Raw genomic sequence first — 23007 nt, forward strand, 5'->3', positions numbered from 1 at the left:
TATGTACCCTTTTAGCTCCACTCCTGCATTATTTTCACGAGTACTAGCGTGAAGATATTAAGCTAAAAATTTCAATGTTACAGAAAAAAAAAACTCTCATCTCAGCATTAGGTATAGTAATCGAGATAGTGATTTGGTAGGTATCTTACAATTATAAAAAAACAAAAAAGACAAAAAAAAAATGTTTATCTGAGTATAAGTATTAAGTAAAACAATATCATTTATAGTAACATTGTTTTATCAAGTAATAACTTTACTTTGCAATTATTACATACTCTAGTATGTACTACTTAATAACTATCAACACCAAAATATACTAGCTTGAAGATATTAACCTAAATTTTGGAATATAAAGTCTCATTATTCATGTTAGCTAAGATTATTCAAGGTTTCTACACCAATTTTTGAATTATAATACATTATACATAAAATAAATTTAAAAATTATATTATTGAAAGACAAGAAAGCTTCATCTAATTAAATATTAACTAAAACAATGGCATTTATTTTCTAAAATCGATTTTATCAAGTAATTACTTTACTTCGTGTTTAATGTATGCTCTAATAAGTGTACTTGCACTAACCAAAATTGTATAGTCAGGTGGCAACACGAATATATTAAAGTTAAACTTCAAACTTTACGAAAAATATAATCTCCCTACTCGTATATTTCTAAAATCAGATTCGAGTTACAATAGATTATACTTGAAGTTACGAATAACAAAATCTTATCTTATTATTGATGTCCAGTATAGCAATAGTATCATTTGGATAATATAATCATTTTCTCAAATATTTATAACTTCACTTATAATTGCAACATACTTAAAGTAAAAATGGAAAAACTATAACAGGATTAAAATTAAATTGCGAGCTCTTAAAAATGGAAAAACTATATATTGGACTATTAGTAAATTATGTATTACTATTAGTTTACTATATTTTAGAAGAAAACAAAATGGAGTTGTATGTGTCTAGCTGTTAGGTCACCGGTGCGCTTCTATCTGTCAAGTGTATATATTATTACTCCGTTACTTTTAACTCTTGAAAATAAAAAAGGAAAAACAAAAAGAAAAACAAAAAAAGGAAAATAAACGCGGCTGGTAATACACCAAAACCAGAGTCTTTCTCTTTCTTCATTCTCTCTCTCTTTCTGCTCATAGTTTTGAGCTAATACAAAGATCGTAGTAAGGCGATCCAAGCTTTACAAAACAGTTTTCATAATCATCTGACTTAGCTTTTTAAATCCATATCAGTTTTTCTTTTTTCCTTCGATTTAATTTTTTTTTCTTGTTGGATTTTAATTAATTTTCTATTTATTAAATAAAAGTCAGCTGGGGTTGGTAAAATTTTGCATTTTTTCATGCGATCTTGATTTAGTTGAGCTGAAAGGTTTTGAACTTTAATGAAATGGGTCAAAATTTTTGTGTGTTGTAGCTCAAGTTAGAGGCAAAAGGGGGTCTGAAAAGTGAAAAATCTTGGAATTTTGTGGAGTGTATTCATTAATTTGAATGATTTCTGTTGGGAGTAGAGATGGAAGGATAGGATTAGGGTTTGATGGTGGAATGGAGGAAACTGAGCTAGAAGAAGGAGAGGCTTGCTGTTACAACATTGATTCAACCATTGACCCTGATGTTTCTCTATCTTACCTTGTAAGTTTTTTTTTTTTTTTTTTTTTTTTTTGCCTTAGTTTTCATCATACTTTTGGAGTTATAATTGAGATCAAAACATTTTAGTTTTAGAAGATTCTTGTTCATACGGTATTCAATTGTAATTTGGTTCATTTTGTGTATTGACTTTTTGTAGTTTGTTAGTTTGTAGCTCAATCTATGATCAATCTACATACTTTTGTCTATCTCCCGCTGGGGCTGCTCAATACAATTGTCGACCTAAAGCCAAAACTTAATAAGTGACCTCATGTCTAAGAAAAAACTTGATGAGGAAATGGAAAAGGAGTGTTATTAAACCTTAAACATAAAAGAGCAAAAAAAATCTAAGAGGAAATGCGGAAGCCGAAAAGTAATTAGCTTATATTAATTACTCTGAGAGAAAGAAATTTAACTTAATTACCTCAACTAAATCCCATTCTCAAAAAATAGAAAATGAACATTACTTCAACCAAATCCAACTACAACTACAACTACGCCTCAATCCCAAATAAATATTTTCTCAACCAAAGCCAAGTGGAATAAAATTTGGAACATTGTTAGGCAGAAGATGGTTGAAAAGAATCTACTCGTCGTTAACAATAAGCATTTCTGCTGTTCCATTTTATATGACATAGTTTTCATTTTAATTTCTTCTAGGAAGAGTAACACCTTTCTATATTTGGAAAGTTCAACGTAAAGCTTCCTATTTTATCTTCAGTGACATGCTCTTATGGTCATATAAATGCCATGACATGGTTAAGACCACAAGTTCTAAGGGTGCTTTTGGTGTGCGTCAAAATTCTTTCTTTCTTTCTTGAACTCCGTGTTCAGTCCAACACACCATATAAATTGGGGGAGTAATCATTATAAAACATATACATTAGTATATGTTATATATAATGTAGTAGTAAGTTTTGGGACAAAAATATTTTGGGCCTAAAGCAAGGGCTTTAGTGGCTTTGTGTTGGAGCTGCTTGGCTGCTCCTGATTCTCCCGCTTTCTAAATTGTTAGTATACTTGGATGCTTCAATATGGTCACTGTCTTATTCTGTGAAAGCTGAAAACAGCTAGTTGTGGCAGCTACATCAGCATGTCTTGATCGACTATGCCTCAAACCCAAACTAGTTGGGATCGGCTATATGATTTATCTATCACATTTCCGTTCTATTCAAGCCCAATTTGATTGATATACTAAACATATTCTCTATTAGGCAAAGAGGTTCTCTAAAACTGGAAGTTCCTTAAATCTCAACTTATCCCTACGGTGATATAATATCTGATTTCTGATGAATATCAAATGGTGTATGCCAAGGTCTTCCTCGGATTTCCATGTGCTTGGCAAAGGAAAGCCATCACTAAATCATTTCTTACCATACGGAACACCATTCCTGCGGCTGTTTTTTGGGTCATTTGGAAAGAAAGAAATGCTAGAATTTCTTAGAACAGGAAAGATAATGTACTTAAGTTCAAAATACAAGTGTATATTTTTGCTTAGTTTTTGGTGAAACATGGCAATGGAAAATGTTTTGGATGCTGATGTCATGCTTGACTTCCTTTTTTCCTTCCAGAACATGTAATTCTCTTCGGGTGTGCACATGCAACGCTTTTCGCTGACTTTTCATCAATATATATTAACCTTATCAGAAAGAAAAAGAAAGCTACAGAAGAACGTGAAAGGATTAAGTTTGTAATTCTATACGTGTGGAGAAAAGTGATTAATTTCACTCCAACACTGATATAAAATAGTGTTACAACTTTTCTCTAGTTGGAAACTATTCTTGGAAGTACTCCGTTGATGTGATTTATCATCATTTTTAGCAAAGAATGCATTGAGTGTCTGTCCAAGTATATTGTGATGTTGGAGAGAACCAGCATTTGCTTATTCTATTTTTTGCTTTATAACTTGTCTATCTTTATTAAGAAACTTCTCTATCTAGAGTTGGTTTAGGGGCTAGTTAGTGAGCTGGTAGACGTTTTCTGGCAGGTGTTGTGTACTAGTGTTTATAATTGCATTGTGCACCTCTGATGGCAACACTCTTCTAGTTTCTCATGTATCTATTCTCTTACTCTGTCAAGGATGAGAAACTCCACAATGTTTTGGGACATTTTCAAAAGGATTTTGAAGGTGGAGTTTCAGCTGAGAATCTGGGTATGTAATATTGGAAAAAAAGGGTATTCCCAGAAGCACAAGTTTGCCGTGACGAGGCTTATGCCATGAGCTGATGATTGTTGATTTGCATGTGTTAACAGGGTCAAGATTTGGCGGGTATGGTTCATTTTTACCTACTTATCAGCGTTCTCCCTCTTCGTCTCATCCAAGGACTCCACCAGAACCCAACAACTTTAACAGACAAATATCACCAAACAATCCGCTCCCTGAGGTACACAACCTTTGAATGAATCTTTATGGTTTTCTTATATGAAAGTTTACAGCAACGGAGAGGTAATATGTTTTCATGTTGATATTCTACTTTTGATTGGATAGCTAGCTGTGTTGACTAGACTATGATTTTGTACAGATTACTTGGTATGAAACTATGAATAAAACTCATAATTACCAAAAAAAAAAAAAAGATATTCTACTTTTACCAATCAATATGCATTTTTTAATTTTACAGGGTGGTCGCCATACCTCATTAGGATCATCATGCACTTCTCTCTCTGGAAGGCCTGTAGCATCTTCTGCCCGTTCAGCAACAGGACCTGCACCTAGGGCTCCACCATTTAACGGGGAAAGAAATTCTGCCGTACCACCTACTCGGTTGGAAGACTCCAATTCGAAAATTAAAAAAGTGAAAAAGCCAAGAAATGCATCTGACCTGAAAACGCTTAAGGTGCGTATCAAAGTTGGCACCAACAATTTGTCGACCCAAAAGAATGCAGAAATCTACAGTGGGCTTGGGCTTGATGATTCTCCATCATCATCGCTGGATGGTAGCCCTGTGGAGAGTGAAGGGGTATCCCATGACTTACAGGTTTCCCCAGATGAATCCCCTACTAGTATACTGCAGGTGAATCTTTCCCCTTCCCACAAGCATTTAGCTTGCTTTGTTTTTTCTTCTTTTTGGTTTAAGCTAACCTTGGCTTCTGCAATTTTCTTAATCAACCCATTGGTGCAGATTATGACCGCGCATCCAATGCATGATATCTTATTGTTATCCCCCCTCTCAACTGAGTTAATTAGCTTGACTGAAAAAGAAAAGCTTTGGGGACAATGTGGATATGAAGGGAAGAAAAAGGCAAGCCTTGAAACTTCTTCGGTATTAGCAAACAGTACTCATCATGCAAATGGAGAAGCTTCAGAAGCAAGGAAATTGAAAATTTATGACAAAGATGCCTTGGCAAAGGGCAAAGGCAATGATAATCAAAATGGTAGTGCCTTATTATCAAAGAAGGCGATCGATACTGATGCTCTTGCATGTGAAGAACTTGTTTCGAATGCTTTGAAACTCCCTCTTTTATCTAATCCATACCCTAATTTTCTGGATCCTCCAAAAGATGCAGAGAAGACAGTTGACAGTTCAAGGTCAGCCAGTAAGGGTAAAACAACAGAAGCATCCTTTGAGCGGGCATCCAAGAAATCTTTGCTGCCTGTCGCTGCAATAGACACAAATTTTGTTGAAGTGTCTGGTGGAAAGGTTTCCTCATCTAGGAGAAGTATGGAAATTAAAGGGACATATTGTAATAATCACAGTTCAGGAAACATGAAGAAAGAAGACAACAATGAAGAGGAAGAAGCTGACGATTCATCCATTGCTGGGCAGACTAAAGACAGGAATGCACCAAATGCAGATGTGGTTAGTCCCCTCAAACAGTCATCTCGTCAGAAAAGCTCCTCCAAAAATGAGGATGTAATGAAACTGGCTCCTGAAAAGGAACTGTTCACATCTGGAGACGCAATGAAATCCAAAGGAACACGATGTCATAATGCCCAAAGCACAGAGGTAGTAAAAGATGGTTTAGTTGCTGATTCTTCCATAGCATCTAAGGGTAAGAAAACCTCTTCTAGCAACATCCTCGTATCCAAAAGTGATTCAGAGGACATGAAAAAGAACCTGGCCAGGGATAAATACAAAGAATTCTTCGGTGATGTAGAACTCGAACTAGAAGATGCTGAAACTGGTTTGGAGAAAATTCATTCAAAGGAAATGCTCAAGGGTTCTGATGCAATCAGTAAGAAGAGACTTGAACGTAATAGCTCAATGAAGGAAAGTGTTAATGGTAGGAAAACTGAGAAGCCGCTTGCTTCCACTGAGCATCCTAGGTTGGCTTCAAATGAGGCTCCTCACAATGTTTGTGGATCCAATCCTGCTGCACCTCCAGGAGCAGTGGCTCCTTTAGTTAAAGAAGATTGGGTATGTTGTGACAAGTGTCAGATTTGGCGTCTACTGCCACTTGGCACAAATCCTGACAGTCTCCCAAAGAAGTGGGTTTGTAGAATGCAAACCTGGCTGTAAGTTTTTTCTCAACCTTGCTTTGGTCCTTTTATCATGATTATCTGTCTTGCTATAAATAAATTCTTTTCTATTCAGAAGAACTCATTTTTTTTAAGGCAAAGACATGCAGCCATAGATGTTAGGTCGAAAGATTATCATATTTATACTTAATTGTTACAAGAGAATAAAATTTCTGATATTTAAGAAGGTTTGAGCATTAAGTAATTTCTTCATGTTCTAGGCCCGGAATGAACCGTTGTGGTATCAGTGAAGAGGAAACAACGAAGGCTCTAAGAGCCCTTTACCAGGTGCCGATGAGTGGTGCTACTGCCCCTGCTTCTGACAAACAACATAGTCAGCTTGAGTATCTTGGTGGGGCACTCTCGGGGCTAACTTCTATTGATACTTTGCATGCCAGCCAAGACCACCAAAAAGTAGGTTTGCAAGCTGTTGATGCTGGTGGGAAGAAAATCTATGGATCAAAAGGCGTGTCAAGTGCAACCAAAGAAGGTTCACTGTCTTCAAATTGTGTCAAAAGAAGCCATCAGGGGACCCCAAATAGTAGAAGCTCGAATGGTACTACCAATTCTCCTGATGATGAAAATGGGCATGAACTGGTGGGTTTGCCAAATAGCTCAATCATGGAGAAGCAGAGACATAAACAAAAAGAGAAGAGAACATCACTTGAGAACCATTCTAATGGGGGTATTTTGTCCGAAGCAGTCATATTTTGAACTTGATGACCTTGAATTTCTGGAACTTCTCTTTATTCTGTATGACTTTTGTTTTGCAGGGATCAAAAGTTCGAAGATGAGGAACATTAGCGAGACGGATTTGGATGGTTCGACAGCTAAAAAGTTCAAGAGAGATGATGTACATTATGATGATGACCGCATTGGGGAAAAACCAGGACAGAGCTCAAGCACTGGTTTGTCAAACAGTGGATCAGAAAAGGTCAGGGATAAATATAAATACAAGAACTCAAAGGCGGATTCAATGAAAAACTTGTCTTCAGCAAAAAATCCAGAAAACCATACTCTGGATGGTTCAGTCCATAAATGTGATAGTAAAGACTCCCTTAAGAAGAGAAAACGGAGCGAACACCAGAATTCTGAGGCACAAACTCCCCGAGATATTGTGGAAGAGACATGTGATAACGACTGCAGGAAAGAAAAGAAAGCAAGGATCTCCAGGTCTGGGGGGAAAGACTCCAGCAGAAGCAGAGCTAGTGGAGGAACTGATGGAAAAGGTAGTAAGAAGGAAGAGCGAGTCGGACAAGATCTAGATAGCACTCTATCTCAGCGTAGTGCAGATGCTGCAGATTCTTCAAAAAGGAATTTGTCTGCTTTGCAGCCTTCTGTTGCAGCAACTTCAAGCTCTTCTAAAGTTTCTGGTTCACATAAGAACAGAGCTAGTCTTCAAGAACTGAAGGGTTCACCAGTAGAATCAGTATCTTCATCTCCTTTGAGAATTACAAACACGGATAAGTTTTCATCAACTAAAAGGAACCCCAAGAGAAAAGACGATCGCAAGAATGCCCGTTCTACACCAAGAAGGTCTTCTTTTGGTGAAAATGATAGGGGCAGCAATCGTTCTGGAATGATAAAGAAAGACGAAGCTTCCAATGGCAAGCATCATGGTCTGGAGTCCTCTGAACTTGCTTACCAGGAGAAAGATGTGCTTGATGTATCAGGTCCTACGATTAAAGCAAAGATCACAGGTTCTGATTTTGCTACTCGTCGGGACACTGTTGTAAGGACAGAGAACTCAGACCAAGGCCTAGATAATGAAAGAAGGAAGAGTAGTCAGTTTCATAATAATGGGTCTACCTCAAAGGATGAGATGGTTTCGTTGTCTCAGCGTAAAGAAAAGAATCGTACTGTCAGATCTGATTCTGGCAAACGTAGGTCTAAGGATCCTGATGTCTCAAATGAATCTTCAGATCGAAAATTAGATGAGGGGAAATTGACATCCGGAAGAAACAAGTTTGAGGATAAAGCTGGTGCTGGTTCTGATGGATTACAACAAGGTTCTAAGAAAGATCCTGCTGGGAAATTGTTGAATGAGAATCTCAAAGGAGATCTTCAATCGAAGTTTGGTGATCATGATGGTGCAGAAGTTAAGTTAGATGTTATATCCAGCCTGGATAAAAGACAGGCCGCTCTAACTGATCGAGATGATGGAAAATCGTTCAGGAAACTTGCTTCTGACAAAACTGAGCGAACTGAAGTTTTTGAGAGAGGAAAGGCACACTTAGCATCTCCTTCAACAAGAGGTCAAAATGAGACAGTTCCATTTTCGCAACCAGTTCCTGCATTCAAAAAGGAAGGTGCGGCTAATTCATTGGCAGTGGATACTTTTGAAGGGGAGATGTTGAATACTTCAAGACAGGGTAAAAAATCTGAAAGCCACCCTGGAATACCTAGTAGTATGCGACACTCTACTCCGCCTGCACATAAGGTCCGGGATCCGGATGCTCGCAGCCCTATTCGGAAGGATTCTACAAGTCAAGCTGCTGCAAATGCTATAAAAGAAGCCACGAACCTCAAACACCTGGCAGATCGCCTCAAGGTTTACATAATTTTCCTTCAAATCCAAAGAAAAGAAGGGCCTTTAACTAGTTGATAAGCTTTATCATTTGCTCTCATTTGTTTATTTATTTACTAATTTTTGTTGGCATAACTTGATGTCGTATTGCAGAATTCTGGATCAAGTGAAAGTACAAGCCTCTATTTTCAAGCAACCCTAAAGTTTCTCCACGGAGCATCCTTGCTAGAATCATGCAACGACAGTGCCAAGCACAGTGAAATGAACCAGTCAAGGCAAATTTATAGCAGCACTGCAAAACTGTGCGAGTGAGTTGTCTAGTCTTTGCATCTATTCATTCATTGTGACCCTGATTGCACAAATTCGTGAGTAGATGTTACTTTTTTACCACGCGGAAGTGCAGGATCTGAGATATCTAAGCTGTTTCTTGATGAACTAGTCAGGACAATATGCTCACTAACAGATACAGTAAAGGAGAGTATAAAGGTTCTCAGGAATGACTTGCTTAAGAAACAAGAACCCTTGCTTGTAGAATGAAGCTTAAATTCGACTTGCTGTTCTTTTACATTCTTCATTCATTATCAAGAACTTTATGGGGACCCTACCCAATACTATGTTTTCCTTTTTTAGCATTCGGGATTGATTAAGGATCTGGAGTTTGTTAAAAGCACTGCAAATTAGAAAATGTTTTGTTAATATCTGGGGATTGTTTTGTGCCAACAGCTTTCTTGGTACCTTTTTTAATTAATAAAAATCTTACCCGATCACAGAAAAAAACACTTGGGATTACATAATACTGCTTTGTGGTATATAAGAAAAACTTCTTTCATCGGATGCACTTTTCAAACTTCTTATTTCTATTCTCATAATGTATAATCCTAAGAGTCATTTATATTGTAGAGATCAGTTTATAATGCCTATGAGATCTTGAAGTACCTCAGAAGTTCCTAATACCAAGTAATGCTAATTCTGGGATTTATTCTTGTTATTTTTATAGGTTTGTTGCCCATGAATATGAGAAATTGAAAGACATGGCTGCTGTCGCACTAGCCTATAAATGCTTGGAGGTCGCGTACATGCGAGTAATTTATTCCTCACATTTCAATGCAAACAGATATAGGAATGAACTACAAACAGCCCTGCAAATTTTTCCTCCGGGTAATTTTACTAGAGATTCACCTGAAAATAAACATCCTACATCATGATACAATTTTATTTCAGATTGTGCCAATTTGACCAGCACGCTTCTTTAGACTTCTGGTTTAACCTTTGATGCTACTAAAGGGGCATGGTTTTGCTGGATATTCATTAAGATAATGTTCACAATATTTAGTTTGTACTACACAAAAACCATTTTCTGTGTACTCACAGGCTTATGCTTTGCTGTATCTATGAAATGTTGAAGATATTATGAAATTGACGAGTCAATACCGCTAGAAAGTTCTGTATAACATTCTGGGTAGACTGAAAAATAATTGATTATGAAGTTTGCCAATGTACTGGCTTTAGCCAAAATAGAAGTATGTCTATTAAAAGGTTATTCCATTTTATCTTCGTTTATGCCGAGAACAAATTGGTGTGTTGATGGAAAAGATGAAAATGTGGGATGATTAAGTTGGCAGAACATTGTAGAATGATTAAATTATTCGTAAATCATCAATAACAATTCACATAAATAACATTTATCTCTGATGATCAAAGCTTCAATGGATTTTATTCAAGAATTATCCATTATTAGGTATTAGTAAGTTTTGATAGTTGGACTGAAATTGATTCCTTGAAATTTTAGTATTAGTCATTAACTCTTCTTTTATCAGGAATAGAAGTTTAATAAGTTTTAAAAAAAGGTTTTTCTTTCTTTTACTTTAAGCAAAACAGGTATATCTTATTAGTACTGATGAAGTGTCTTGGACTTTCTTCTTAGCGGATTGGACTTCTTTTTAATGGTTATACTTATTGGGTTCCTTATTATCATAGGTGAGTCCCCTTCCTCTTCTGCCTCGGATGTTGACAATTTGAACAATCCAACAACGGTAGACAAGGCTGCCTTGACGAAAGGTGTTGCTTCTCCCCAAGTTGCTGGAACTCATGTTGTCTCAGCGAGAAACCGTGCTAGCTTCACGAGGCTACTTAACTTTGTAAGTATCAGTAAATTTCAGCTCCATTAATGAGTTAGTCTACTTGAGTGGATGAGATCATTAATCAAACATATTTTCAACGGAGAGAAGCATCAGACCATATAAAGTAAAGAACTATTTAATATTGTCTAACTCTGTTCGTCTAATTTAATTTAGTGGATGATATCATTAATCGAACATAAGAAGCATCGGACCAGATAAATTAAAGAACTATTTCGGTGTTGTCTAACTCGTTATTCTCCTGAACAATTGCCTCAAGCAGGGCATATTACCATACTCTATCTGCAATTTTGCCAACAGAACTGGCGTTGAACCTGATTTTCTATTTTTCTTAGTTGTCATTCACCAGGTTGTTTGGATAAAGGGCATAATCACAAAAATGTTTATCTGTGCATAAGTCTAAGCCTTTTCCATGTATCCATTTACTTGAAAAGTCATGTTCTGGATTTTTACTTTGATCTGGCCATGTTCCTTTTTCCAGTATCTTGGTTTTGATTGATTTACAGGCACAGGAAGTTACCTTAGCAATGGACGCCTCCAGGAAGTCACGTGTTGCTTTTGCAGCTGCTTATCCTGGACTCAGCGATACACAGTGTAAAGAGCCTGCATTATCTGTAAAGAAGGCCCTTGATTTCAACTTCCAGGATGTTGACGGCTTATTGCGCCTAGTCCGGGTTGCCATGGAAGCTATCAGCCGGTGAAATTTTAGCTTATGCCTGAAACCATGTGATTCTATGGGACAGACTCCTGAACCTGTTCCTCTGTTTGCTGTCAATTGAGGAGAAGTCAGAAAAAGGATCTCTTGGTCGAGGAATGCTATAATACCTATCAAGTTAAGAACTCCACTCCCAATGCCCTTGTAAATCTGTACATAGCTACATACTGCAAATGGTAAGATGTTCCCAATACAGACACGGTCACGATCTGATTGAAATAAGGAGCTTGGTGTTGCTGTCATAAATTCATAGCATTGAAAATGGCTCGTTGTTACTGATCCAGCTGACTTGCCTCTCCGAGAATGAAGGTAAAAAATGGTCATGAGTATTGCATTTTTTCCATATCTCAAGTAGTTTATTTAGTGTTCTTGTGAGTCAATAGCTCATCTCTATCACTTTTTTTTCCTTGATTCCACCTACAGATACGTCTGCAACCGAGATGGCTTGTTAGTTTCAACGTATAGAAGGGAAAATTTCTGAGAATACTCTTCCACGACAGCACAAAAGAATAATGTGACCAGTATATATGGTTCGAGTTGATTGATGAGTTGTTGACATTGAGGAGACTCGGCTATATACACTTTCTACCCGTATGTTGAAGAATCATTAATTTTTATTATGTACAGAACGAAAAAAAGATTATTCCCGTCTATAAAAATTGGAATTTTCTTTTGCAGGTTAGCTTTCTGCTAATAGGGACACTCACAAGATGAGATATGCAGTTGTTGCATCCATCTTAGTAGGTTAATACTCCACTGCCTTTGTTAATTGTCTTAGGGAAATTTATTTCGAAGGAAAAAAGCCCACGTAAGAATCTAATGCTTTTCTTTTTTTTGCCATTGCTATCTATATATACCCTGCTTCTCTGTCTCACTCATTGGGTTTGATGTTTACAGGTCGTTGAGAACTGCCGTGACTGCAGCAACTTGGCTTTGTTATACTTACTAACAGTGTTAATAAACTTTCCACCATCAGTGTACTTTGACCTTGACCATTGAGTAGCTATAGTAGTGAGTAGGTAAATTTTACCATTTTTACCAAGTTACCAAATAATGTTTTTATCTTAAGATGTACTTGTATATACGTTATAAGTAATTTGACTGTGTAAATAAGTTTTACACTGTCAATGCATAGGAACTTAGACTCTGATTTTATGGGTCTTTTCCTGTAAATTTTTCTGTTACTAGCTGTTATACAAGACATTGTTTAACAGCATAAAGTTCTGCTTTAATAAATCATGGGTGGTCTCAATGTGTAAAAGATATAACACATTATTTTTCCCGAAAATTTGATACAAACATTCTACATTCATTAAACTCATAACTCACAGTTAACTTCAATTCCTTGTCGATTGTTTCAGGATCCAAATTATTGGCTGGTCATTTCAAAATTGTTACTGTTTGGACTATTTGACTGCTGTTCTGTATTTGATTATAGGTTTTCCTATGCTAGAAAAGTGTCTTTGAAATTAAAGAGTGCTCTCAAAAGAATGACTTATAGAAGATCATACTGGTGCGACTGACTCGTTTATTAGCAATGATTAATGTTTTTGATTGGCCTTGTAGCCCTTTCTGAGCAAGCAGTGAAACACATCCCTCTCTACTTAACAGGGTTTAGAAATGAAACTAAATGAAAGCTAAACAGAGTACGTCATTGAATGGAAGTTAGAAGTAGTTAGTCGCCTCACAATCTTATTTCTTCGATGAAGTACATATGATCAGAAAAGCTACCTAAGGACAACACATGATTGATAGGGTTTAGAAATGAAACAAATAAAAGTTAAACAGGGTTCACAAATGATGTCGACAAATGGATGTTAGACATAGTTAGTCACCTTAAGCCTAATTTCTTCGGTGAGGTATATATGATCAGAGAAGGTATTTAAAGACAAAACATAATTGATAACAGCTTTGAAATGATTCACCAAGTGCCTGAGCTAATCGAGTAACTATAGAAACAACATGTGTACAACAATGTCAAGGTAAAAATGGTTAAAAAGAGATACTCGGGTTCAATTGCTGTAGCTAGTGAACATATAATTTGAAATTCAAATAAGATTTTGTTCTATACTGCACAGTTGCCTACTTATAAGCAAGGTCAAAAAATTTGTCTCCTACTATACTCCTATTACATGGAAAACCAGCTGTACTTAATCCAATGTGAAAGAACAATAGAAGCTCAGCCAGGCACCACAGCATTGCTTCAGGCCAAGTACTTAAACAAGTTCGGGTTCTCTTTGTCTCTTTCCAAGTAATCCCGAGTGATAAGATCTTCAATTCGCTTTTTGATTGCTTTGAAATCAGGCTACACAAATATGCAAAATTTATGACATATTAGTAAAAAATTCTCAGTTTCTATAACAACAGCCCTAACTAGTCTTCAGGATAAAGCTAAGTTTAAGATGCAGTAGACACTTGCAAAGGAAATAGAGCCCATAAATAATAAGAATGTGAGATTCTTGGGTTGGATGGCACACAAGATCATAACATTGTAAGCACACGGTGCAACCATATTCGACCCATGTTCATCTCTCGTAGTTTTGATTTTGTATGGAAAACTCTAGCTTTTCAAGACTATGAATCCTCAAGTTCATGAACTAGACTAAATTCATTATTCCAAACTTATTCTCACTTAAAAGTTGCCACTTCTTCTATGACCAAAATAACTTTCCCGATTAAGAGAGTATGAAATGCCAGATATCTATTCCAAAAAGAAACTACAGACAAAAGGGAGGTCTGCCTCCTCGTTTCATCTCTCGTGTTGTTTCACTGGTTTAGAAGAAATGAAAAGAATAGGAGAAGATGGGAAAGAAGAAAAAGAACCATCTATACAAGCGGCTGTCATTTGACCCATTTACAGAACTAAATCGGAAGTGGATAATTGTCACTGGATAACATATTTAAAGGATTTGAAATTAATGAAAGATATTTCAACTAAAAATTCTTTGTTTCACAGTGCTATAATAATGTCGAAGAAATAAAAAATGGGGAACAATTTGTGAGTGGAGGGTAAATGTAAAATTGGTAATTCTATCATTCTGTCAAGTAAAATTCGTTGGGAAAGAAACCAACAATTTCACTTAAGTCAAACAAGACATGCATCACAAACCTAAAACTAAGGGAGATCCTCCTACTAATTTACCAACGGTATTCCAGATATTTAAAAAATTTAAGGTAGCCCTTTAAAGTATTTTACCAACACTATCCCACATATTTAAATTCTTTTTTCTATAAGGCAAATAATTTTATAAACAGTTTGTGAGAACCCCGTTTACAAGCTGTATACCAAAAAAAAGAGAACCTACACCAAAATATAAGAGAAATTAAATGGTGATACCCATCTTAAATTCTTAAGAATACTTTCAACACCGTGATCCCCAAAGACTCTGATCCTGAAAGAAAAGCTGTTAAAGTAATGAGGTGATAGTGTGATCCTATCTGTCGCTACGTTCCTAGAAGATGATACCCTTCAATTTGTTTATTGGCAAGCTGGAAAACAAAGGGTCTGCTGCAGTGACATATTTAGTCCCCTCCAGTATCAATTGAACGCCATGGTTACTATTGGGGCATGCAAATCATATAGACCTTGCAAAGTGATTTGTTTCATTCTAGAAAATTCAAATGGTTGAAAGAAGTGGTGCATACCTTAAACATTCGGCTCAACTGCTCAACACACTCCAACACTAGCTGTTGATGAGGAAGAACCTTCCGACTCTTCATAATGCGCACGATACAGGCATCAATTGCATAACGTCTATCTTTGTCCACATCCTCAACCACCTTTTTCCTTTCATCCGCAGGAGGCAATGGGACCTGGACGGTACAAATTTCATGCCATTAATGCGTTTATGAAAGAAGCATCATTGAAAAGTACAAAGTTCTAAACAGTATCTATACCCTAATCCTTCTCATCCTGTCAGTGAACTTGGAGTTGAACTCAAAATGATCAGATGGTGAGACAGTTCTATTGCTAGGCTCCTTGGTCAGAATTTTATACTTGGCACATGAAAGGGAATGAAGCAATCTGACCAAGTCATCATCCGCCAAATTTAATTGACTCTTGATTTCTGAGTAACTCAATCTATCTGAAGCATTAAACAGTAACAGAGCAGCAGCCTGAAAAAGACGCAATCATAAATCCAAAAAACTGTATTGTAACGAACAGGGATATTGCAATGGAATCATTAGAAAGGGTAGTCACCTGATAAGTTCCCACAATCAGTTCGATGGTTTTAGGCGCAAACTTCCCGTTTATGTTACATGTACCCAATGAATAAATCCATGTCAATTTCCTGTGTTTTGTTTTCGTCTGATAGAATTCCTTGAAGACTTCCACACTTTTTACCTGAGGCAAATGGCAAAACAAAGGTACGCCATTCATTAATTCAGAAGAAAACCTCAAATCAGCGTGAATTTTCAAATTAGCAAGAAAAGCAGCTCTCACCATTTCCACTGGGAGACTCAAATCAGAAGATTTATAACTAGGCCAGAATCCAGTTGTAAGAACTGTGACAGTTAAATCGATTCCAGGACTTGCTGCAGGGTTGTTGCTGAGATATTCCTGAAAGTGGTTCTGATTTTCCCTAGCCAATGTCAAGTCTGTTACCTGTTCAAATGTTCCCAACCACAAGCTTTAATAAGATATTTGAATGGGGAAAGGATAAACTATGAAAGGATATTGTGTTCCTCACCATTCCCTCCATCTTAGATGTAAACTGTCCACCACACTGCTGCTTCAGCTTTGTTAAGATAAGCCTTTCATGGTCATCATTGGCACTTTTATCAAAGAGCAATCGACGAGAAAGCTTCTTCCTGTTGCACCAAGACAATGGACATTCCAAAAGGTAAATGAAAATTCAACCTAACTAAGGTTATTATATCAAGAAATTGGACTGTCTACCCCACCTGTAGAACTCCGCATAAAGGTCTTTGTCACTGATGTACGCGAGAAGCTTGACCACCTACAAAAATTGAAACCATTATTTATTATGGTATCATTTGCAGAAAGATGGACTTTCCAGGAACTGAAGAGTGATTTACAGTTCACGCTATACCTTATCCAATGTCTCCTCAATAGCGTCATCACTGAGCTTTTCACTCCCGCCTTTTTTAAGAATATTATCACAATAAGAAGCAAGGAGCTCTGCACTTGAACAACCTGACACAATCTTGTTACAGAAGACCTCAAATGCCTCCTTCAGAGCCTGTATATGTCAAACTTTAGACACCAGAAACTTTGACAAATAATTCAAAGTAAAAGAGATCCGCAGACAACTGTTACCAGCTGAACATACCTTATGAAAGAGAGAGTTATTAGTAAAACACTCTGTAACATAAGCCATATACTTGTCGTGGAGCTCAATCAACTTCCTAACGAAGACCTGAGAAAAGGGATGAGTCCACGATTAAGTGGATACTTACCAATACATAAAAGTGAAATCAAAATCTGGGAATATGGTTCTACCTGCTCCCCTGAGCCCGAACTTTCAGCCTGTGCAAGAACACACATCAGCACCTCAAATGGAAACGCTAATAAATTATTATCAGGAACAAAAAAATTCTTGAAACCGTAGGACAGCAAGGCTGCAGAGAAACTTCATATATATGTACTTTATTTTTACAAATGCTTTCAACTCCACTCAAAAAATTTTGTTCTCTAAATGGTGTTTCATGCAATCCCCCCAAACTGTATTTCCCCTATTAACAGTTGAAAAGGACTTTAGACTCTTACAATTTACAGATAATCATCATTCTTAGGTGTAAACTCATAAAAATATGAAACAGGAACATGCACAATTCACCTTGTTACTTGCCGTATCTTCAGCCTGTTGCACCAAGACCATGCCTTCAGAAGTGACATGCTGTAAAATATGTACTGTTAGCAGATGCTTAGGCAAAATTACAAAACTAAATAAATACCTCCTTTTGTCAGTCGTTAATTGGCATAGAAAAAATACCTGTTTAAACATATTTGCAACAGGCTCCAATCCCTTAGGAATTCTGTGGAATAGCCTATACATTCGAGATAAATCCTCTACCTAAGAGTAAAAAAGGTAGTGGAGAAGTAAGGGCAAAAGAGAGAAGCATCAAATAACATGTAAAATACATTGAAACTACCAGAAAACTAATAGTGAAAAGAAAAACAAGGAAGCAATACCTTATCATCTCTAAGCAAAGCTCGGCATCCAGAATGCTCCTTCTCAAGTAACTGATTGGTATATACAACCAATAATTCATTTTGCACTTTCTGCAGCATAAGTTTGGTCTCAGCATTGAAAAAAATTCCAACAAAAGGAAGATTTTCAACATGTAGAAAATCTGAATTTTCAGCAGCATTCTAAGTGGGCGTTTGGACATAAGAATTGTAAAATTCCAAAAAAAAGTGAAAATGGTATTTGAAAATTAGAGTTGTGTTTGGACATGAATATAATTTTGGGTTGTTTTTGAAGTTTTGTGAGTGATCTGAGTGAAAATTTTGAAAAACAGCTTTTTGGAGTTTTTTAAATTTTCGAAAAATTCCAAAATGCATCTTCAAGTGAAAATTGGAAAATTTATGACCAAACGCTGAATTCGAAAAAAAGTGAAAAATTTATTATGTCCAAACGGGCTCTAAGTCTGAATTTTCAGCATTCTAAGTAAGTCTGAATTTTCAGCATTCTAAGTCAAGTATATATGAGGCAGATACTTTAAAGCAATGACATAAATAAGAAGTGCAAGTATTTAAGTAAATTCAAAGGCTGACCTCCAAAAGTTTTGTCTCACTACTAACATGGAGATAATGAGACACTCTATCCTTCTCTTTCTTCAAGCACTCCTCCGCCTGTGTTAGCAAAGCACTTTCACAATTTACTCTGGCAACTTAAAACAATAACCAAACCATTTATAAACTCAAGAAATTTGTAAAAATGAATTATACCTTCAACATATAATCTGGACAAGAATCTTCCACGATCCAACTTGAAGCTTTCCGAGAATAATAAGCTGCGGTATCTTTAAGCATTGCATCTTCAAAGTCATTTTCGTAATACTCCATTTGCCCCATTCCAATTCCAACAAATATATCAAGCACGTTCTTCAGTAAGGCCCTGTCAATCTGCTCACCCTCACGTTCTTGATCAATCTAATTCAATAGGACTCTTAGTCAGACCCTCAAAACTAGCAAATAATATCGTAAGACATGGGGTCAAATGGAAGGGGGAAGAAACCAAAAACAAAATAAAAGGATATGATACTTGCCAACACAATAACTGCATCTCTAGCTTTACTGTTCAACTCCTGATAAACCTATTGTCAACAAAAAACAGAAATAAGTTGCCCACACAACAAAGATATGGAGAAAGCTCATCCCCCAAAAGAACAAGAACAATAATGTTGCCAATAATTAAATAGGAGATGCGAGAAACATACCAGATCGCGGAAGCACGTCAGACCAACTTCGTTAAGTGCAGGTAGCGACCTTCGGGCAATAAAATACCGGTCAAGATAATAGAAGAACCGTGAGAGCCACCTGACCATAAGTTTATGATTCGCCCATCTTTTCACAAACTCCCTCAACATAAACTCATCATGCCTCTCTCTTAAAGCAGGCAGAACCTAATAAAGAATACAAAATACTAATTTCAAAATCGAATAGCAATAGCAAAGCAACTAGAATACACGTGCACTATTTTCAAATTAAAATGAAGCAATGTTAACTAGGATTTCAGGGTCTAATCAACTTAATGTTCTCAAAACAGCCACCCCAGATGAACATACACCCACCTATTGAGGCTTAAATCAATATGTGTCAGTTATACCAATACAAGAACACCAAAATTGTCCAGACCAAACTCAAGTTCTATCCATTATTGCCTAATTAAAAGTACAACTCCGCCAAAAAGCCTGCTAATTGCATGAAAAGTAAATATGTTTGCCCCATCACAAAGGTAACCATCAGCTAATAACTTTTCAATACCCAATTATCATGAAAGACAAGGTTAAAGCTTCTTACAGTAGAATTGATGTATTCTTCAAAAGCTTCCTTGTACTTCTCATACAGCTGTTGTGAGTAATCATGCGGGGGCTTCTGCGTACACATGTTATATATAGTTGTGTAGAGCATCATGTACTCTTCAGAGTTGAAAGAATCTTGCTGTCCTTCTAAAATTTTCTTCAACTTTGTGACTCCCTTCTGCATAAACTCCCATCCTTCCTCCAATTCAATAATCTTCATCTGGCTCATTGCCATCTTAGAAGCACGTGTTTTGTTGCCACCTGAATATGAGCCATTGAAAACCACACATAATCACAACACAACACCATATAACAAGCATTAGTAAGGAAACATCCAATCTCACACCAAATCATAATCAATTACACAAAACAACACCAATTCAAATATCATCGATAGCGTAGGCGCATAGCTATGTGGACAGAAGGGTGGTCGGTTGAACATTACACTGCTTATGTAGGTGGTTAAATATTACTTCTTATACAACAACAACTACTACTACAACTCAATCCCAAAAAAATTGTGGTGGTGCTCTCGTTGAGAAATTCCTGACTACGACTACGACACTGCAGGCGACAGCTTCCCAATTAATAATCAACAACAACAAACCCATTGTAATCCCAAGTGGAGTCGGGGGAGCGTAATGTGCACGCAAACCTTACCCTACCTTGTGAAGGTAGAGAGGTTGTTTCCGATAATCGCTCGGCTTCAGTAAAAGCATAGTCACAACATTGTCAAAGAGAAATAAAGTAATGGACTAATGGAAAAGAAATTAAGGTAACTGAAGCAAAAGAAATAACCAGTAGTACTAGAAATCTAAGTATAAGAAAGTACGGTAATAATACTGATACTACAGACATTAAAGAGAGACTCCCGACTACCTATTAGCCTTAAGAAAAACATCATCAATGTACACTTTTGTAATTAGCTTTATACAGGTTGGGATATACAAAATGACCTAGAACCACAGGCACTTTTTTTAATACTTTTTTGCAAAAGTTTTCAGCAGTCTAGCATTCTCAAACAGAAATATTTCTTTCAGTTTCAGTTTGCATTAATAAAACTCCTAAATCATAAGCCCGCACGTAGTAAATGACGTGTAAATAAGGAAATCGACACATATCGCGTAATTCCAATTTAATATATATTTTTTCAGGCAATTCAATTCAATGTTCAAGAAATTTAGCACGATCGTAAACCCTAGAAACGATAACAAGACCTAAGCTAAATCATAGTCTCCTCGGCCCTTACCAGAGAAAAGGATCGATCACGGGAGCGAGCTGAATTACAATCGCCTCGTGTTGATAAATCGCTTGCGTTGTCAACAGATTATACAATGCGATAAGTAAGAGAAAATATCTCAAATCTTTAGAATCACTAAGTTTATTTATAGGGGAAATGGGTTGAGAATGAGGCGGTTGAATTTCAACCAAATTCCACTCTCACAGTCCTGCCTTCTCTTGGAAACCATGTGGAGATTTCCTTCTTTTTTGCCCTTTTTATTTAAGTTTAGAGTATCCGGGCAATCATATCGTATATTACTATTCTTAGACGTATATTAATTGGAGTACATATATAGGAATGTCAGTTTACACGTAACACTCTTTAATAACATTTATTACTAACTTAAAATAAATGAAAGTAAACTATTCTACTAAGTTAAACTATGGTGCTGATGTAAGAATTTTAAAACATTATATATCCAAGCTAAAACAAACTCACAAGTGATAATTACAATTTTAATATGTATGGCCAAGATTTTGGAATGCTAAAACACCTTTTACAAACAAAAAAAATGGAGATTTGAAGCATTTGGCGAAAAGAACAAATATTTTTTTAATTATAAGATTTTACTGTAGTAATTACCAAATAGAAACATTACAACAAACAACATCGTTTGCTGATCACCAAAAACAATAAAGCCCTGAATTATATATTTTTGTATGATATTATAGAAATTAAAAAGCACACTTCCCATTTCTGCAACCAAACAGTCATACTGGACAAAGCAGGCTAGAACATATAATGTTGTAAGGGGTCATTTGGTTCAACTGCAGGGCAGACAAGGATATCTCATATCTCACCTTCTTTATGGGATAATTAATTCCATCATTACTAGTATTAGCTAATATTCATAATCAAATATAGAATAAATATAATCCCAAATTCTATCTTAGGATTAGTATCATTATCCCAATAATACCCCATGATAGTATTGTCACGACCTAAAATCCATCTTTAAGGATCGTGATGGCACTTTGTCATGATCCCAATTCCCCTCCGTAGGATGTCGTGACGGCACCTAATCTCTAAGACTAGGTAAGCTTAACAATCATGCAGAAAATAACTGAAAAATCAAATAAACTCTAAATGCTCCACAACTATATAAAATAAGCTGGGCTGCTCAACACATACAATTTCACCCAAAATCTGGTAAAATACAAGTCATGAGCTCTATGCCAATATCAAAGTCATTTCTATACAATTGTATCTAGTAAAGAAGGAAAAATATAGAAATGGATAGAAGGTGATTCCGAGGCCTGCGGACGCGGGCAGGTGTACCTTGAAGTCTCCAAATGCGAACTCAGCTCATTGGTGCCGGGACTGATAGAAGGTACCTGAATTTGCACAAAAAAATGTGCAAAAGCATAGCATGAGTACACCACAACGGTACCCAGTAAGTGCCAAGCCTAACCTCGGTAGGGTAGTGACGAGGTCAGGTCAAGGCCCTACTGGAAATAAAAAGAGACATGATGAAAGATTTAAAAATATAATAATAATGACAAGGAAATGAAACAAGTAAGGAGTATACCAAAACTTAGCTACACAGAATCAAGGCAAATAATACATCACAGAAGAAAATAAGGATTTGACATGTTAAGGAAACAAAACAACCAAAGACAAATACAACAAATAGAGAAAGATCAACAAAAGGCACTACCGAGGTACCGCCTCGTAGTCCCAAATTACAAGAATAACTCACAATCTTTCCTTATATCACTGTGGGAGCCTTTACATTTAGTTTTGAAAATTATTTTTCCGAAATAGCATCCCGCATTTTAGCCCACCTTATCACACCGCATGACTTCTAGTAGTTCCCCTACTAGCCACGCGTATCAAGCCCACCTTATCTCACCGCATGCGTTTCAACCCCAAAACCTTATACCACCACATGCGTATCAATATCGCAACGCATCACAATTCGCACCTAAAGTGCCCAATATCACAACTTGCTAGAGAAACCAAACAATAACAGTGTTTTCACAATAAAGAGTCCAGGGGAGGACCCACCTTGTATGAGATAACCCTGCTAGGAACGTAACCTAAAGCACCCTTCCACTCCAACCACGGCAACCCTGGCATAGCCAACGTCACCGTCTTGGCATGACAATCAAGTATAGCATGATAAAGAGACAACCAGTCCATGCCCAAAATAACATCAAAACCTACCATACTGAGCAACAATAGATTGACTCTGGTCTCAAAACCTCCAAGAACAACTAAACACGACTGATACGCATGGTCAACAATA

The 23007-nt window shown here is 36.6% G+C and overlaps 2 protein-coding genes across 4 annotated transcripts; one reads left to right on the plus strand and one right to left on the minus strand.

The window, feature by feature from the left end:
* The first annotated feature begins 1071 nt into the window (after positions 1-1071).
* LOC107778340 (cysteine-tryptophan domain-containing zinc finger protein 3) lies at positions 1072-12635 on the plus strand. 3 transcript variants are annotated; one of them, XM_075237832.1, is made up of 14 exons: positions 1072-1652; positions 3726-3798; positions 3900-4030; positions 4268-4660; positions 4769-6102; positions 6327-6790; positions 6879-8656; positions 8786-8940; positions 9630-9790; positions 10610-10817; positions 11252-11794; positions 11909-12076; positions 12164-12293; positions 12383-12635. In XM_075237832.1, the coding sequence occupies exons 1-10, from the start codon at positions 1512-1514 to the stop codon at positions 10798-10800; spliced, it is 4821 nt and encodes a 1606-aa protein (XP_075093933.1). In that variant the 5' UTR covers positions 1072-1511; the 3' UTR covers positions 10801-10817; positions 11252-11794; positions 11909-12076; positions 12164-12293; positions 12383-12635. The 3 variants fall into 3 exon arrangements, with proteins under 3 accessions (XP_075093933.1, XP_016454067.1, XP_075093932.1); XM_016598581.2 differs by having other exon boundaries at positions 10610-10770; positions 11277-11794; XM_075237831.1 differs by having other exon boundaries at positions 1517-1652; positions 3634-3798; positions 10610-10770; positions 11277-11794.
* Positions 12636-13402: 767 nt separating this feature from the next.
* LOC107778339 (cullin-1-like) lies at positions 13403-20934 on the minus strand. The gene is given in 19 exon segments (NM_001325258.1): positions 13403-13790; positions 15131-15298; positions 15383-15601; positions 15687-15830; positions 15930-16091; positions 16177-16297; positions 16391-16446; positions 16540-16689; positions 16780-16866; positions 16950-16976; positions 17287-17346; positions 17443-17523; positions 17643-17732; positions 18228-18305; positions 18402-18605; positions 18722-18769; positions 18893-19078; positions 19476-19738; positions 20727-20934. Coding segments are annotated over 18 exon segments (2220 nt in total). The 5' UTR covers positions 19713-19738; positions 20727-20934; the 3' UTR covers positions 13403-13688.
* Between the last annotated feature and the right edge of the window lie 2073 nt (positions 20935-23007).

The sequence above is a fragment of the Nicotiana tabacum genome, chromosome 19 (genome assembly GCF_000715075.1).
Source record: "Nicotiana tabacum cultivar K326 chromosome 19, ASM71507v2, whole genome shotgun sequence".
Lineage (NCBI taxonomy): Eukaryota > Viridiplantae > Streptophyta > Magnoliopsida > Solanales > Solanaceae > Nicotiana > Nicotiana tabacum.